We start from the raw sequence: 18,075 nt of genomic DNA, 5'->3' as shown, positions 1-18,075 counted from the left end.
GAGATAATAGCCCTTTGCTACTCCCAAATCAACAAATGTCCACTAAAACTGTTTGTATTGGATGTTCCTTGTCCTTGAGAGTGTCTGTGAGTTATATCGTGTGGAAGTACTTACTTGTTTTTGGCCTGGTTGTGTCCGTGGAGGAGGCCATGACGGTAGAGGAACTTGGACATGATGTAGGGCTTGAGGGACATGTGGAAAGGAGAGCGTGTCTCCTGGCGCTCAAACAAGTCAGGGTGGTTACACACCTACACACAGGCAGACACAAGACGGTGGATTTAGTAAAGAAAGGCAAGGATCCTGGCACTACTCATGCATGTTCTGAGACTGCCAATTCTTTGTTCGGCTATTCATACTGAGTTTCAGATTCAGAGACGATACTTCCTGAAATCATTACAACTAATAACCGTGATCAATCATCATGGCTGCTGCTTCTGACAAAAAATAATCCAAACTGTTGTGCTTTATTTAGATTTTTGTGCTGGAAACCAAAAGGACAACTGAACGCAGGCCACAGCTCGTACCTTCCTGAACTGCATCACCAGGTTCATGAGGGAGGAGGTGGTGGTGTGGGACTGCTGGGCCGAGCCCATGGAGGACTGCAGCAGATCCTCGATGGAGATCTTGTTCCTCAGAGCCTGGTAGAGCAACCTCTGTCGCGACGTCAGCTGGCAGTAGGTCAGGATCTCAATCTGTAGAGAAAGCGAGCAGAACGAATGTGTTCAAAAGATACAATGTCATTTTTATAATCTTGTTTCTCTTCAGTGAGTAAAAGATGGCGTATTGAAATATTCCTGTACGAGCAATTTGATTACAGAAACCTATAAATTTAGTTTTATTGAGTTAAACTGAGTTTTGTAATGATAAACATCTGAGGCCCATCGAACATGAAATTACCATATTTACAAGACATGCTTCTTCTGGTAATACTTGTAGGAGCAAAAAAAAAATTACCAAATCATGAAGTGTGAAGAATCACACAGCTGTTCGATATTGCGAAAAATATTTATAGGCCCGAGCCTCTCATGAGAATATTTATTATGAAAGAATGTGCTCAAGTCTTTTGACCAAAAGCCAGTCTTTGCTTTATTGTATGTTAATATCTTTCTTGTATTGCCAACTTTCTTTTACAACAAGTAACTGATTCCATCACTGGGTTATAAATGTCTTCCAGCAGGCCTCACATGGTTCCCATCCCAAGTCTCCCGCTAACTTGGGCCATATTTGTGAACACCCAGAGAGTATCTTGTGACACTGTTTTGGCTACTAAGTCTACAAATCTGAATGATTAGATCATAAAATGTCATTTGAAGTGGCCTGATAACATTGTAAACTGTCTCTATGGTTTTCTTGAATTTGTTTTGTGAAGTTCAGGGCTATAAGTCATGATCAGTCACTGCGGTTGAATGCATTTTGGTATGAAATAAAAGAAAAAAAAGGGAGCATGTGTAATAAGACGTGAATGGAAATATCCTCACTTGGAACTGGTTAGTAAAAAGATCGACTTACAGTAAAAAATCAAATTTAAAAAAGGCTGCATATATAACATGTGGCTACAGTGCAGACAAATGATTCGGCATTACCGTCTTTTATGCCTCTGTTAGAACACACACAGTATTTTCACATGGGCTCAACTAAAAACAATATTTATGAGTGCGGACTTGATGCCCAGCTTTAAAAAAATCTCTGGTTTATCTAGTGTCGCGCGTCAACGAGAGCAGTGAAACCGAACAACAACAAAGCGTAAAAACCCGACCGTGAACCGCGAGTGAACTGTGCTGACAAAACAAGAGAAAACCAACGAGAGCGGGGAAGGAAAAAAAGGAAGCGGGCTGGCAGGACTGCATGTGGGGGAAGAGACAGATGTGGGGGAGCCGTGAACTCTGCCATTCCTCTGACTGTGCGTATCGAGACTCCCACAAGCCAGTGAGTGAGTATGTGTGTGCCGCGTGTGACAGCGAGAGACCCGGAGTCCAACATCTGTCAAGAGGATCTGCCAGCGCGAGCATCATTCACAAGCCTGTTACAACACCTTGTGTGTCATTGGGACAGACTGCAGCAGGGAAGGAAAGACGAATGGCTACATTGTAATGACAAAGTAGAATTTTGCATTGTTCTTAATTCAAAAATCTTTACATAAACTGTGTACACAACGAACGTCCCGACTCTCTAAGCCTTTCGCATTCTATCCAAATCATGTTTATGTTCCTCTACCTTGTCTGAGAGCTCGTTTTCCACATCCTTCTTGATTCTGCGCAGCATGAAAGGCTTGAGGATCATGTGCAGCCTGGACAGTTGGTCTGAAACACAAACATTAAACCGTCGATGTTTAGCTTCAGGACGTATCACATGGGACTGTGGGCAGAAATAAAAGTTCAAACATTGGCAAACAGATGACGGAATTTTCCGTACAAATTAGTTGAAGATCGTATGTGTCGTGGGCTGGAAAAGAGGTGGGGGGGGGAACTTGAACAAGCAGCAGAGAGGAACATTATTCCCCCTCAGTTGTGGAGTTCTACTCACTCTCGTCGATGGCCGACTTGTTTTCGGCGTGGCTCTCGATGTCCTTGGAGAACCACTCGTTAAACTCGTCGTGGGAATCGAACAGCGTGGGCATGATGAAGTGCAGCAGGGCCCACAGCTGAGAGACAGTAATAACATACAGCCGTCAACAGTTCTGTCTGGATCTCATGAACACACATGCGCCAGTGTCAACACACACACATACACACACTGCTCACCTCAGCCATTGTGTTCTGGATGGGCGTCCCAGTGAGCAGCAGTCTGTTTCGACACTGGAACTGCAGAAGGATTTTCCACCGAACGCTGAACACACAGAAAAGGAAACGCTGAACGTTTGGAGATCTGGTGCAACAACTCCATGAGTTTATCATGTTTATTCAGCACTTAACTGTGCTGTAATCACACCACTTACTCAAACTGTGGAACGCTGTTTATGTGCACAAATATGTTTCTCATTTCAAGATATTTTCAGACTAGTTTTGTAGGTTTTGGCCAGTTTATCATAGAGAAAAAATGACATTAAGCATGGTTATGCAATTATAGGAAACTTTATTTTTCCAGGTCATAATTTGTTTTGTTGATTTTTAAAATAGACATTTTGCTGTTCAGCATGTTCCAGCCACCGTACTATTTAAAATAACTGCTGGCCTCTGTTCATGTTAGCTTAAGCCCTATTCGCACGGGACCAGTATTACCTCGGGGACCTCGGATAATTTGTAACAAAAACACAGAGGCCACATGTGATCTTAATCCTGTGCCACCGTGCCATGTCCGCAATTCACAAAGTAATAATTCAACGGCAAATTACCTGCCATCTTTTGACAAACTCAGAGGTCGTGTAATAATGTTAGTCCCACGCCAATCGGCATCTTCGTGATTAGGGGCCATATTTTTTTCTGTAAGTAAGAAACTTGATCGTGACTCATTACATGTTGAACAGCAGTCAGTCAGCAGCTGTGCAGTGATATCAACTACACTGACATTTAAAAAGTGATGACGGACACAGTTAGGATCAACAAAAGATTCACAAGGTAATATTCAAGTGCAGCCACAAAGCATCTGCTATTTGATCATAATGAGCTGTAAATGCGTATTTATGCTTGTAACACATGCAGAAAGTGGGTGGTTCAACTCTAAACTATACTAATAATGTGGCTGCTGCAGAACAGACGCCTCGCTTTGTTGTTGTTACACAGAGCCTTGACATCATATCCAGCACATACAGTCAGTAAATATGAGTCAAATACACACTTTGTTGATCCAGTATGAAAGCACCACATGAATCACAAACATGGGGAGGTGATTTCTAAATGATACAAGGTCCACTGGTAATAATAGTCCTGTGCAAATAGGGCTCAGGACAGTCTTCTGGATGGTGTGTTTATCTGCTTAAACTAGCAGTCGAATACTGGATAAAGAGAGCTGAAACCTTTAAAACTAATTGAACACACAGCTCTGAGTGCTGCAATGTGTTTTGGGAATACAGAGTTACATGATGACACAGAAGCCACGTTAGAGTTTTTACCTGGTGCTGCTCTTCAGCGCCTGCGCCTCATCCAGAACCATGTACTGCCACTTGACTCTCTGGAAGTACTTGACGTCCTGGACCACCAGCTGGTAGCTTGTGATCACCACGTGGAAAGGTGCGTTTTGTGTGTAAAGGGTTTTCTGTTGAAACGCAGACAAACACATCACACAGGTTATAGACCAGAAGAAAATGAGTGCTGCTGGTTGTGTTTGACACATATTTGTTAACAGATTCCAAGGGTCTGTTTTACTTGTTTGTGTTTTGTGGTTTAATTAGATTTATTTCTATTTAATTGTGATATCGTAAAATCTCCAGTGACTGAATATTCCCAAGAAATACAAGATGACTGCACTCTTTATGATTAGATCTTCTTGCACTACTTTGCTATTGTATCATATATCAGTCCCAGAAAAGGTCTTAAAATTAGAATAATATGATTCATTTCAATTATTTATGGGACGATATATCATCTAATAAAAATAGTTATTGTTACAGGCCTACAAAACAACACAATAAAAGCATTGTATCTGTGTGTTCATAGTCACCATCTCCTCCTTACCTGGCTCCAAAACTTCCGAATCACCTTACGATCATGAGGATTCCCCCAGTATGGCAACACCTGAGAGACAAAATTATAAAAAGGGGGAATAGTGAGTCTCAAGCTGTGTGTGAATCCTATTTTAAAGCTCTTCCAAACCACTTACATTGACACCGAGCAATGCAAAAAGAAAACAGAGCCACAGTGATGTTTCCAGAAGAAACACTTAGACATAGCATCACGTATGAATCACTGCGCCAGTTGGCGAGCCGCTGATGGGAAATGTGATGTGAAAAGATTTACACATCATTGCATCGCTCAACGCACGCTGGCGTTCCATTGTTTTGGGTCAGTCTTGCTTTGAGTGTTCAGGAAGCTTATCTTCAAATTGTGTAATGGGGTCTTTTCACACCTCATTAGCTAAACAGACTGGAATTGATTTATTTTCAAACTGGCATAGTTGAGTGTTGAGCACAACAAAGAATCATGCATGTTGCAGTGGCTGTGTGTGTGTGTGTGTGCATGTAAGCATTGCCGATAGCTGATGTAATTGATAAATGTTGTGTTTTAACATTTAAGAACACACACAGAGGCCGGTTTTTAACACAGTGTGGTAGTACAATACTGCCCCCTAATGATTCGTCCCAGACAGGTTTCATCCTCTCAGTTCTCAGATGAGGACGGCAGAGACGAGGATGCCAGGGGTTCCTGCGGACGTGTTTTATCGAAGGTGTTTCCGCTTTGTGCATTCTCACCTTGAATTTGGGCACAAAGCGCGTGAACTCCTGGTGCCAGTTGTTGAGCGTGGATGCAGGGGAGATGATCAGGAACGGGCCCCAGATGTTGTCTCTCTGTGCGAGAACAAAGAGGAGAATATATCGACAGCCGCCACAACAGGTGCTCTTGTGTGTGTGTGTGTCTGTGTGCATGTGTGAGCGCCTAAATAACAGGATGCAACGGGGAAACACGCCGTGCATCTTCCTGCCAGTGAAAGCACGTATTTCCCCTGAATTCCACTTTTTCTCCTTTTGGTGTTATGAGACCGTACGACCTGCGAATCAGCGACTCGCAACAATGAATAAGTCATGTGAGTCATTCAGTGGGACTCTTTAAAAGGATGCAGGTGTACAAAGATGTTGGATGTTTGTGAGCGAGTACGGGGGGGGGAAGAATACAACTGAATATTCCACAAAGCTTGTTAAAATCTCTCACCTCTGCTAAGTGTGCCAGCAGGGCGATACTCTGGACCGTCTTCCCCAGCCCCATCTCGTCTGCCAGGATTCCATTGATTCCCTGCAGAGAGAGGAGAAAATAAATCTGTCAATGTGAATAAAAAAAAGGCACATAATAATGTGGAAAGCTCTGCAATGTCTGAAAAACCAAAAACAATACGCAGATACGCATTTTACATGTCCAACAACATGCCAACTGAAAGCACTGAGAGAAAGAAGAAGTAAATACTGTTATGTTTGTCTGAGTGTCTGAGGCTGACGTGGGTACCTGCTCATAGAGGTTGGCCAGCCAGTTCATGCCCTTCAGCTGGTAGCCTTTGAGTTTGCCGTTGAAGATGGTGGGCTGAGGAATGTCTTCACCTGCGTTGATGGACGGGTTGGAGAGGCTGTAGCTCTCTCCGAAGCCTGAGCCGGCGCCCGAGGATGAGCTGCACGCCGCGTGTAGCGAAGCGCAGCGGCTGTCCTTAGCCTCCTCATCAAACATTCGAGTCTACAGCAAGAGATTTGGGGATTATTTACGACAGAGAGAGATAATGTGTGTGTGTGTGTGTGTGTGTGTGTGTGTGTGTGTGTGTGTGTGTGTGTGTGTATGATGAGTTCATCTCTGAGGCTGTGCGAGCATCGACTTACTCTCTCTTGATGAATCTGGTAGGCTTCTTTGGCATTCCTCAAGGCCTGGGACTTGTAGTGTTCACTATCTGAAATCGTATACAATTCCAGGATAAAAAATTACCCGTGTTGTTTCTAATTTATTAGAAACGAACTGGAGAATATTGAAACTGGCTAACAAAGTGACTCCTCAGTGACCTGTTTCTTATTCTTAGTAGGTCACTGCACAGATATCCTGCTGCTCAACATGAGGAGGAAAAAAGCATGAAATATAATTTACAGACAGAAAAGAGGCTGAAGAGGTAAGAAACATAATAATAACAGGTCTGTTTGTAGCAACGGACTCAGTATTGAGTTTCAGCCGCTGACTCCGCTCCAGTAACAGAATAAACCCAACAGAGCCATTCATACCGTAGTCCTCCTGTCCCATGTTGACCATTACGCCTCCTCCGATGTCAATCTGTCTCTGCGCCGCGGTGTCTTCCAGCTTTCTCAGAATTTCCTCCTGGGCTGTATCTCCCTCTGGACCCCCGATGCTGGCTTTACCGCTCATGAAATGAGCATACAGCTCCGTCTGGGTGATGAGGAAATTCAATTTGCGCTGCTGACGCTTGGCCTGCGGGAGGGGGAGGAGAGCAGCAATGTTTCTTCATGTTTCCAGAATGTATGTCCATGCAAATATTTCAATAGAAAATGTGCTAAATAACTAAAGAAAACAACTTCCATTCCACCTACTTCTCTCATCTCCTCATCCAGCTTCCGTTGCTCCAGCGCCTCCTTCTCCGCCCTCTTCCTGTGCTCCTTCTCCACTTTGTCATACTTCTTCCAGTAGAGCATCATCTCCTTGGTGAGGCGGCGAGCCCTCGGTAACGTCTCCTTACAATTCTTTTGGGCTTGGATAGCTGCACGCCGAACTTCTCTCATGCACTGATGAGCCAACTAGGACAAAACCAAAAGAAAAAAGAGGTTTAATGATGAACTTAATCTGCAATTAGCTTTTACATGATCTGAAAATGAAGAGTTGGTGTCATGACTCAACCAGAAAAAGAAGTTCACTAAACAAAAGAAGAAGAAACCCTTAAAAGACCATTTTAACAACACAGCAGTATATACACACAACTTACCTTTTTAGCATTGGTCAGTACTAAGTTCTTAGCAGACGTCTTCTGCTTGAAAGACTGCAAAACATGTAAAAACACATTAATTAGAGCTAAAAAGTGTCACAGGACGTTTCACCAGAAATTCTTGAGCACAAGCTTTTTTTTCAGGATCACACATACTAACCTTGGGGATCTCCTTCTTAGCGATGGTCAGCCAGACTTTTCGTCGACGTGCGTTCAGCTGCTCGATGGTGAGATGTTTCTTCTTCACTACGGGTAGCGGAGCATCATGGGAAAACTTTGCGAAGATCTTGGTGACATAAGGACGCCCCTCGTCCAAAAAGTCTCCCTCTCCCCGTTTCTTCTTTTTCTTCACCTTTTTTAGTTTGGCTGTAAGAGGAAATAATGCGAATGATCAATTATAAATCTAATCCACTAGTCCAGGAATTATTCAGTTATTCCCACATTTCTTATGTTTTTTACCTTTGAATTTCTTCTCATCTTTAATCTTCTTCTTCTTTGGGCCCAGGAGGTGGCGCTGCTGCTCATAGAAGGGGTCATGAGTAGAGAGGAGTCCAGTGCTGTAATACTGATACTGGTGAAGCTGCAGGAGAAATATACAAAAGATGAAAAAATTAAAAGAGGATGTAACAAGAAACACATATCAGACAATTCTACTTATTGTGTTTGTCTGCATGTGTGTGAGTGTGATTGTACCTCTCGGTCAGAGTGGAACTTGCTCTGATGCTGCCTGGTGAAGCGATGCAGCCTCAGCATGTCGTGCAGCTCCTCCCGAGACAAACTGAAGTCGGAGTCGTCGGAGTCTGTGTCCGAATCTGTGGTGTCGTCACTCAACAGGATACTCTGCGGGAGACAGAGAAGGAACGAGGAGGGAAGGAATGAAAAAGAAACCATGAAGGAATGAGGAATCGTGTAATGTATAAATCAATAAAATGCATATATCTGTAGTAAGATGGAGAATATTAAATACCTTCAGCCATTTTCTGTTCTTCTTCAGCTTGGAGAAATTGTAGAAGCTAGTTTTATCTGCCTTTTGGTCTGTGGAGTTTGCAGGGAGAGAAGAAACCATCACATGATATCTTCCACAGACAGTATGTTATATGTGAATAACATAAATATTAACATGTATAGATATAGCTTACCTTTACCTTGCAGCAGAACTCCGTTGAGGGGCTTCCCCTCTGCCAACCCCTCCCCTTGCTCACATGGCTCAGTCTTCACAGTCAAAGCTGTATGCTGACCGGAGGGATCCAGGGATAGCCCTCTCCCCAATGCACCATCGCTGTCATCACTGTCATCACTAGAACATAAAAAACACGCAGCTTTAAGCCCACCATTTGTCCAACCACACCAAAACAGCATTTGGATGACTAATCTCTCCATCCAAGCATGAGCCGGATAAAACAGCAGAGCCGACTAGAACTGATCCCAGAATGTGCCTGTTACCTGGTAATGTCTCTGTTGAAGATGGCGGCAGTCTGGCGCAGGAACGTGTCCAACCTCAGGGTCCTTTCTAAGCGCTGCAGGTAGAGAGGTTTGGCCAGGGCAGAGCTCCCTGATGCCCCAACCTCCGGCCGGCCACCCTGCCCTGACGCCATGCAGCACACGCACCTCTGCCCAGCAGGGCAGCAACTTTTACTGAAGAGAGAGAAGCAGAGGCAGATGGCTCGAGGTCAGAGTGAGCAGCACAGGACAGACTAACCATGGGGTGAGTAACACTGCTGTTTTATCATAATTCACCTAAATCATAGCAAGAACTGGTGGTGTGACGGTTCATACCACTTAAAGGATTTGTAAATGACTCACAAGATGTTCATAAGCAGTTGCTTTACTATCCCAAGAGATGTTCTAGTCCGGCATGTGGGAGATATTCTCCTTCTCTGCACCTCTCAGTCGCTGCCAACATCTCAAATTTTGTCATGGTAACAAAACGGGACATTTAGTTCCAAATATCAAGACTGCTCTCCTCAAATGGCTGGGCGTGCAGTACAGTGCCAGCACATGGCTCACTGAGCAAACGGCAGTACAAACAGTGGACCTACCTTCTCAGGAAGGGATGTCATTTTTTCTTGATTCCAAGATTAATGATCAGTCAACAATGAAAACCCCTACAGAAGAAGAAACCCACAGTCACAAACCAATATTCACATGACAATATCAGAAAGTGTTTTAATGGTGTGCTCGCGCTCTTTCACGTGTTGTGCTCTTTTTTTTCTCCTTCTATTTTTGGAGTTTGTTTCATTGTGCAATACTGACAGTGTGAGTGGTGCATGAGTACACATGACTCTCAAATAATGAGCTTTTCCATAAACATATATTTTTAGGTTCAAAATGTTGTCATAACAATAAAAAATACAATTAAATGAAGAAAATGACAGCTCCTGCAACAATGTGCACAGGGCTTGCACTCATGTTTATACTGTAAATATTTCATGAAGGTGATCATTGCTACTTCTTCCAAGAAAAGATGTTTCCCCACTTGTTGTTTCAATACACTGCATACAACTTCCACATCAGTCCACTCAGTTTGTTAAAAGGTCAAACTGGATGTAAACTTTGAATAGTTTCACTTCCCCAAGGCCATTAAACACGTGATTCAATAGAGTATTACACTGCAGTTCAACTTGTAATGTCATTTTTGACTGCACATGTGATTGTTTTGACAGATGGTAATCTTTTAATGTGGTGTCCCCTGTAATTACTACTCATTTACATATTCACATGACTTTCCGTCAGCCAAAAGTGCGGGGAGAATAATAATAGGAGCTAAATCCAAGCTGGAGTTTGGGCTTTCTTTTTTCTGAATGAGAGAAAAACTGTGTTCACCTGGACGATATTTAGCTTCATTCGCTAAGGCACCCTTATGTTGTGATTAGCCAGCTAGCAAATCCGTGCTAGCATTAGCCGGGGGTTTGCTAGCTAACCTTGGATGGTGCACCGGGCTGTGAACTCGCCAGCTAACGACCGTTAGCAGCCTCGCTGTGTCAGCACGGTAGCATTGCCTCCGATCAATGACAGTAAAGGGTCAAGGTGCTGGTTTACGCACACACTGACAGCTTACTGGTTAGAGTAAACCACACCACAGGCGTTAGTTATCGTCGCTAGCTGGTTTTCTTTACACCTAGCCTGTGTGGGAGAGCGGCAGCATCCTCGCTATCCCCTCCTCTAGTGTAGCTTTTCATCACAGACGTTAGCTTATCCGACACTAAGCGTTTGGACACAGACGTCCTCTCACACCATTAATATGAAGTATTCAAATCGGTTCTGTCTCTTTAAGGCCACCACCTCCCTTCCTAAACAATGTATTAAGATATGATATTGGTTTAATAGCGATTCTTCAAAACAGGCTAGCCGCGGTGCAGCGACAGCAAGGCCCTCCGCCCGCGCCTCTCGTACCCTTGCTGCGGATACGAGCGGGGGACTCGGAACGAATGATCCCCATGTTTTAATTCTTTCTCCCTCCCGGCCATCTTCCCCCATTGCTCCTTCGCCATAACAACCACCATGGAGTCTCTCACCTCGGCCCCGTGTCCCCCTTTTCGTCTCTCTCTTCGCTGCTGCCGACTCTCGGTTCTCTGACTCCAAAATGGCGGTTTGGGGCGCCGAGCGAGTCTGTGAGCTTTGAGTCGGCAGCAACAGCAGAGAGGCGGCCACTTTCTGTTACTGAGAGAGCAGAGACACGACGCCATGGCGAGGGTACAGCAAGAAGCAGGCGTTTTAATCAATCGCAGATAAAGGGACGCTCGTCTATCGAAGTCTCCGACGGCACAGCTGCAAAAACAAATCCAAGCGGCAACTTTAGCAAACACAATGGGGCACATGTCTACAGTGTGTGCCATTTACGGCCGTAAATACACAACCATTTCGAATTCATCGATGAATTTCCGATGTCGATTAACAGCGTCTGCTCACTGCGAAGATTACCGAGCTACGTCTTACGTCACCAGAAGGGAACTCCGTTTTAGGTATGGTGGGACTGATGGATATTCACAATAAAATATGGCTATTATAAAGCTATTCTCTGATGTTAAGTGTTTACAGTGAACTTAATGATACTGTCAATTTTCAAATACAAACATAGACCATATAAAAAGGCCATTTCGGTCCAGTTTATTGTGACAATTATGATACACATATTTTCTTCCCCTGGTAGGACTTTAAAACAATGATGCTTCCTCTAACTGTGGCTCCAACTTTAATATTGCTGTTAAACCGCAGCTAACTTCCAACCCATATTTTATTTCACTGTTATGCTGCATAGCTAAGGTGTTGTCCAGGCCCTGCTTCTACTGTGAAATATGACTTTCTTGACTGCTCCAGAGAATTGGTGTACCCTCCTGACAAACTGTGATAAAGGTTTACTCTCAGCACAACACAGCAGATTGTTGAAATCACTTGTTAAATATTTATTACACTTTAAAACAACCAGAACAATCAGTTAATCAGTACTGCCAAGCTTTAATTTGCCACGGTTGAATTGCAGAACAGTGAATACGTGAGATAACAGTTTGTTAATCGGCCCCACGTTAACATCAACAAAGATATGTAGAGTGGAGTGGATGAACTAAACTAAGGAATCACAGATATTGTCTTAAGTGCAGTTAATGTTTCCAATAGACAAAGCAAGTGCAAGACCAGATGTAGTTAATAGATGTATAGTGCAGCTTTTGAATCATTTTTTTATCATTATAATTAGAGGTTCAGGCACATTGTATGCACTGTGCAGCCCTGGCAATATTTTACATCACCCCATCTTGTATCTTTGCTGACAATGTCGACATTTTGCTACACACTCCCATACAAAGTGCAAAGGTCTTTAAATCAGCTATAAATACTGCCAACAAATGAATGTATGCTGAAGAGAACAACTGAAGCTGACGCAGTTTTCAGCAGTAGGCACTACCAACAGGCCATCGGGTGAATGTCTGTATCCACTGAATGAGCCAGTCCTAAATATGGTGCAGTGTAATCGACATACAGATGGTGGGCTGCCGTGTCTTTTCACATTGAGAGGATTCATTCATAGCCAGCTGGATTTCTCCTCCTCAAATTTCTGTGGATCAATGAAAGGCTTGTCAATGGACTTGATCATCAGTTCGCCGCAGTACACGCATTCAGATGCAATGATGTCATCAATGTCCGATTTTATCTGCTCGCGGCTTGTGCCCGCATTGCCCTTTCCCAGGCTGGCAGTGTCTCCTTCGTCCTTGGTTGACGCGCGGTGGCGTGACTTGGAGGACTGCGTGGTTGCAGCCAGCTTTTTCTGCAGCTCCTCCAGACGATTCTGCTTATATGCTGTGAGATGAGGGGTGACTTCCTATGAGGTAGAAAAACCATAAAAAATTGGGTTAAAAAAAAGAGAGCTTTGAAACTCTCAAACATGGCACTTACAGTTACTTAGCTAATCAAAGGGCACAGACGAGAAAGTCTTTTATTGACAATGACAAAGCAGGGAGCTGCCTTCAGTTACCTGGAACAGGCAGTCATAGTGGAACATGTGTCCACACAGGAACAAATAGAAGGGCCTGTTGAGTAATGGAAAGTCACAAGCAGCACATTTTTCCTGAGAATCCACTACTCCGTATTTGTTCCTCATTTCCTGGATGTCCTCTCTGATGCGTTTAGCACTTTCTGTAGCCTCCTCCATTTCCTGCTTCAGCTCCTCGATGTGCTGGTTGTATTCCTCCAGGGAGCTGCAGATGGCCTCCTGAGAAACCACAAAGAACAGAGGATAAAGTACATGTTTCTATGTTAACCGTACCGTGACCATGCATCACATCCATATTTACTTAAACAATGAGGTAGACTGTATTGTGTGGTTTTGAATGCTTTCCATACTAATTCAAAACATGTAAGGACCTTAAAATGGTCAATGGTGACAAAGTCTGGGAAGAATGGCAGGATGTCTTCGATCTTGAGCAGATTGCAGCTGGACAGACAGTTCATGGCTTTCTTCACATCTTTCTCCTCCTGCACCACATGGCGGGCGATCTTCAGCCAAAGCTTTTTCCTCAGCTCCTCGTCATCCTCAGGCAGGTCTGCACATGCCTTGGCAGAGTCTACGTCGACCTATGAATGATTAATATATTCTAATTTAGTTGCATTTGTCAAATTCTGTTATTCAAGATTCTTGACCGTGTTATCGAGTATTTATATACATGCAATGCCGACCCCCCAAAACAGTAATAAAAAAAAAACCTTACTTGTAAAGCAAGATCCACTGCCTCCTCATACAACTCCATAATCCTATAAACCAGGACACAGGCTTGGAGGTAGCCGTGTTCTGCACACAGCCTGAGGGCGTACTTCAGGTCATAGTGGATCTCTGAGGCGTGTGTACCTGCCTGCTCCAGGTACCACAGCAGACGGTCCGGCTTGTACTTGGCATAGAGCGACAGCAGGTAGTTATGGATGGCCTCCTCGGTCACAGTCAGCTCATATACACAGAACTCCATGTAGCGGATCGTTTCGTTGATTTGCTGGGTGCTGCCCATCTGGCTGTAGTTCATCAGAGCCGGGATGAGCTTCTTTGGGTCCAGCCGCTTGCCCATCTGAATCCACGCATCCACCACGTTTTTGGGAATGTGCTGCATGAGGACAGGGGAGAACTTGTAAAAAAGCTTCTGATCACAGTGCTTAGAGAGCACCTCCAGAGCTGCGCTGTAGTCGTCATGCTGGCAGTAGTGGGATATCACTCTCTCATAGTCCTGCATGACGACTGAGAAGTAAACCATGTCGTCAACATTGCCGTGGCTGGCAAGCAGGTCGTAGATGGTGCTGCGGTTGTTGAACAGGCACTCCTTGTGTTTGGAGTTGCTGAGGAATTGGCGAAAGTCATCACGGGTCTCCTGGAAGATGATACTATTACCGTCACTCTCCAGCTGGCCCAGCCGGTTCAAGTAGAGCTCAGCTAGCCAGGTGACTAGCAGAGTGATCTGTGTTCTCTCGCTCTGTTTCAGATTATTTAGTTTCTTCAGCAGAAACTCCTTTAGAGCATCCTCTTGTTTGGCTTCGATGAACTTGAGTGCTATTTCTTCAAAGTAGTTCTGCGTCAGTGCATAGCACTTGGCACTCTCTAGGTATCGCTTGTTCTGGAAGCAGTGCTCTGCCTCTTTAGCCAGCACCATGTCCATGCACTCCGGCCGGTCACGGCAGTACTCCTTGGCCAAATCAAATTTATTCATGCTCATGTACATCTGCCAGACATCTCTGGCCTCTCGCTGGACATGGTACCGGAAAACTGCCCGCTCAGTGTAAATCCACACCAACCCGCCAACTGGGTCCTTGATCATCTTTTTGAGGGCACCGAATTTATCTGGGAACACATCCTCATATACCACCTGTCCATTCAGAGTGCAGATAGCCTTAACTCGGTCACGGAGCAGCAGCAGGAAGTGGAACTGTGTCAGCACAATGGAGATGGGCCGGTTGGCACTAAGGTCAATGTCAGGGGTGTACTCCCATACCTGTTTGATAGTGAATAGGAAAGTATATCAAATCATAAAGATAAAGTCAGCAAAGGCGAACTCAAACATTATCGAGGGACACACAGACATTTACCTGAACATCACTCAGCAGGGAATCAGGCCTGACGTAGTCAAGCTGACCATAAAGAACTCCATTACCCATCATCCAGGCAAAAGCCTTCGGGGAGGTTCGAAGCTTCGATGTGTAGAAGGTGATCTCGCTGTAGCCCATGTTGGCTGGGAACTCCTGGAAACTGGGCAGCAGGTCCTGGTTCTGGCTGAAAATAGAGCTGAAGCCTTGCTGCTCAGACCCCTCGGCCACTTTACCCACAAACTGGAACAGGCGTTTGCGGGTGGTGGCGATGATAAAGTATTTGTTCTCCAGGCCCCGCTCAACCTCTAGGCAGCAGACTGGTGCAGGCTTGCCATCCTCCTCCAGGGAGTGGACCTGTCCCGTGAAAATAATATGTTATTTACCAAGAGAAAGACAGTTTTTTAACAGTATTTTCTACGACTTTTGATTACAGGCGTATGGGAAAAAACCTTAAATAGTTTAAACAATTTGTATAAACATGACAAACTGTATGTTGAAACTTGATACATGATGCCTAACAAATGGTCACACCTGTCTGAAGTACTGATCTGGATTGGTGTTGAACAGGCTGCCCTCAGCTGCAGAGATCTCTGCTTCAAAGATGATGCCCTGGCTGGTGCCAACCAGGATGGGCCCTGTGTTGGTCTCATTGCCCAGCAGCTTGTTCCAGCCCACGCTCTCGATGAGGTGGCCTCTCCAGCGGGACAGACTGCGCACCTTCTGCGTGTTCCTGTTGAGATACAGACACTCGCTGGTGGTCAGGCTGATCAGCAGATGGGATCCTGCAGAGAGAAAATATGGAGGTGGGTACGGCTGCTGCTGTTAATGAGTCATAACCATGATACTGCCACATTGATCTTATAAAAGGATGTAGTAGCACTGGGCATTTAATGCGACGGTTGAGGTGTTGCTGCAGTCTCTGAGGTAGCCATACTACGGAAATTTCTGCAGAGCACCTACACAATGTTTACAATCAATACACATTTAAAAAGCGTAGTGAGATTCTGCAGATAATAATATGACACAAAACAGATAGAAAGACAGTCTCATCAAAACAAACTATCAAGACTCTGAATAAGCATTATGGTTTTCTCACCGGTGGGGTCCAGGAACAGTCTGTGCACTTTACTCTCATCTTTCCTTCCTAATTCAACCTGATTAGGCTGATCAGGCTTGGCCAAATCAATCCTACAAGAAACAGAACATGATACACTGGTATCAGCATTGTGTATTGTGCATGGCAAAACACAAACACAAGTGACCACTATCACACGGTTTTAAGTGCTTATTATGGTGCTATTTGCCTCAGCAGGGTGTCCTTTCCCAGACTCATGCAGAGCTGATTGCTGCAGACTGAAAGGTGGTTTATCTTCTCCGGCGGTGTAAAATCGATCCGCTGCTTGTTGAATATCGGCTTCTCCTCCTCAAGTCTCACATTCACAAAACCTAACAAGCACACAGAAATATCAGTGAAATCAGCGAGTGAACACAGTGACTGTGACATTTAACGGTGTGGTTTAACACTACTTTTTTTTTTTTAAATAAGTATTATAAGGTTTCACTGACGCAGCTCCAGAGAGGTGAGCGACCTACCTGAATGTGTTAGCCCGATGTTGGCACTTGACAAGCGGCCGTGCTGCTGCGCACTTTGCCTGGTGTTTTGCGAGTCCTCGTACTCGTCAAGTATCGACGCCATGGTCGTATTTCACCTTATGTCAACACCTGTAAATTAATTCCTCTCCAGACAAAAGAAAAAACAGAGAGACACTGACGAATAAACAGTCCTAAGACGACATGGCTAAGCAGCTAGCTAGCTAGCACAACTTCCAACCGTTAATGGCACGCGAGCGCACTTCCCTCTCCGCGCATGCGTCCAAATGGCGAATTAAAGATGTCGAATATGATGTGTATCTCTGCAGGACGCGCAGGAATATGTTAAAATTTCAATCATCCATCCTCTCACAATAGCTAGCTTAGCTTCCGTCTGCACAACACAGGGTGGACCCGGAGAATCAGGTGACACAAGGAATCATGTGATCACTGTGGGTGTAGTGCTCATCTTCGTCGCTGAGGGGCGCAGTTCGTCCAAACTTCACAACAGGTCGGTCATCATGAAGATGATGAGAAATAAACTTCTGTGCGCCTCCTGTGACAACAAGTTTCACTTCGTGTTAGTTTTGGGCAGTGAATGGCTGTAGAGGCTCTGCATATCATGGCTTTTGATTTACCTCATTATTTTTCTGATCTAAAGTTTTTTTAAAATGCTTTCTTAAAGGTGCATTATGTAGTTTGGGGGGGGGGAAGAGATTTAAACCAGAAAGTTTTTTTTTTTTTTTCATGCATAAACAATCTAAATAAACAAACTCTGTCTGTCTTCATGACTGAGTAAACAAACTGACCTGAAAGAACAACACATACAGTTTTACTTTGTTTATATATGGCGGACCCTGCCACTTTTCCAGCTTCAAACAGATCTCTGAGGACCTTATCGATACACACTTATATATACAACTATACAACTTATTAGAAATTATAAAAAGATGCTTGGGATCATTATAATTATTATTAAATCCCCTGTAAGTTTGCTGTTTGAGTGCACTGATGTCATTTCAGACAGTATGATATGTGTGTGTATAGATAAAGTGTATATCCTGCCTCTGTTATTCATCTTTGTGAGAAGTGCTTCATAACCACATTTGAGGGATCATTGCACAAAATGTGTGAGCATCAGCTTTATGAGTATCGGCATCAGCCTCAAAAATCAGTCAGGCTCTAAAATAACTAAATAAAGACAAATTCACAGTGGATTATCTTCTCTGTAGATTTCTGTTACACATATTTATTTTAAAGGGACAATATGTAAAAAGTCTAGTTGAAAACATAATTTAAATCAAAATATATGTAAAGAAATAGCAGTTTTGACATTATGATGTCTGTATTGTGTTGTGTGGATATCTTTGTTGG

General features: G+C 44.0%; 2 protein-coding genes across 8 annotated transcripts in view; both read right to left on the bottom strand.

Moving 5' to 3' along the window:
• Window positions 1-11,459, bottom strand: part of ino80 (INO80 complex ATPase subunit) — a 36,675-nt gene extending 25,216 nt beyond the window's left edge. Inside the window, exons 1-22 of one of the 7 annotated variants that reach the window (XM_037085558.1) lie at window positions 11,070-11,459; window positions 9,594-9,659; window positions 8,998-9,189; window positions 8,694-8,851; window positions 8,522-8,589; window positions 8,248-8,394; window positions 8,014-8,134; window positions 7,715-7,920; window positions 7,555-7,608; window positions 7,166-7,369; window positions 6,842-7,046; window positions 6,452-6,519; window positions 6,090-6,311; window positions 5,802-5,882; window positions 5,345-5,440; window positions 4,611-4,670; window positions 4,049-4,191; window positions 2,742-2,826; window positions 2,524-2,641; window positions 2,215-2,300; window positions 525-692; window positions 115-248 (exon numbers count right to left, since the gene is read on the bottom strand). In XM_037085558.1, coding sequence (XP_036941453.1) covers window positions 115-248; window positions 525-692; window positions 2,215-2,300; window positions 2,524-2,641; window positions 2,742-2,826; window positions 4,049-4,191; window positions 4,611-4,670; window positions 5,345-5,440; window positions 5,802-5,882; window positions 6,090-6,311; window positions 6,452-6,519; window positions 6,842-7,046; window positions 7,166-7,369; window positions 7,555-7,608; window positions 7,715-7,920; window positions 8,014-8,134; window positions 8,248-8,394; window positions 8,522-8,589; window positions 8,694-8,851; window positions 8,998-9,149 — 2,576 coding nt within the window. In that variant the 5' untranslated portion in view covers window positions 9,150-9,189; window positions 9,594-9,659; window positions 11,070-11,459. Of the gene's footprint in view, window positions 1-114; window positions 249-524; window positions 693-2,214; window positions 2,301-2,523; window positions 2,642-2,741; window positions 2,827-4,048; window positions 4,192-4,610; window positions 4,671-5,344; window positions 5,441-5,801; window positions 5,883-6,089; window positions 6,312-6,451; window positions 6,520-6,841; window positions 7,047-7,165; window positions 7,370-7,554; window positions 7,609-7,714; window positions 7,921-8,013; window positions 8,135-8,247; window positions 8,395-8,521; window positions 8,590-8,693; window positions 8,852-8,997; window positions 9,190-9,357; window positions 9,475-9,593; window positions 9,660-10,377; window positions 11,007-11,069 lie in introns of those variants that run through there. The other 6 variants (XM_037085559.1, XM_037085556.1, XM_037085557.1 and 3 more) reach the window with 6 other exon arrangements.
• Window positions 11,460-11,933: 474 nt separating this feature from the next.
• vps18 (VPS18 core subunit of CORVET and HOPS complexes) lies at window positions 11,934-17,172 on the bottom strand. The gene is made up of 9 exons (XM_037085563.1): window positions 16,705-17,172; window positions 16,416-16,557; window positions 16,208-16,299; window positions 15,643-15,893; window positions 15,112-15,465; window positions 13,755-15,017; window positions 13,411-13,620; window positions 13,022-13,258; window positions 11,934-12,868 (listed from the first exon to the last, which is right to left on the bottom strand). Exons 1-9 carry the CDS (start codon window positions 16,805-16,807, stop codon window positions 12,572-12,574), a joined length of 2,949 nt encoding a protein of 982 aa, XP_036941458.1. The 5' UTR covers window positions 16,808-17,172; the 3' UTR covers window positions 11,934-12,571.
• Window positions 17,173-18,075: the final 903 nt, after the last annotated feature.

The sequence above is a fragment of the Acanthopagrus latus genome, chromosome 22, assembly GCF_904848185.1.
Source record: "Acanthopagrus latus isolate v.2019 chromosome 22, fAcaLat1.1, whole genome shotgun sequence".
NCBI classification, from domain to species: domain Eukaryota; kingdom Metazoa; phylum Chordata; class Actinopteri; order Spariformes; family Sparidae; genus Acanthopagrus; species Acanthopagrus latus.
The sequence above is the reverse complement of the archived record's forward strand: the minus strand, read 5'-3'. Positions and strand labels throughout refer to the sequence as shown.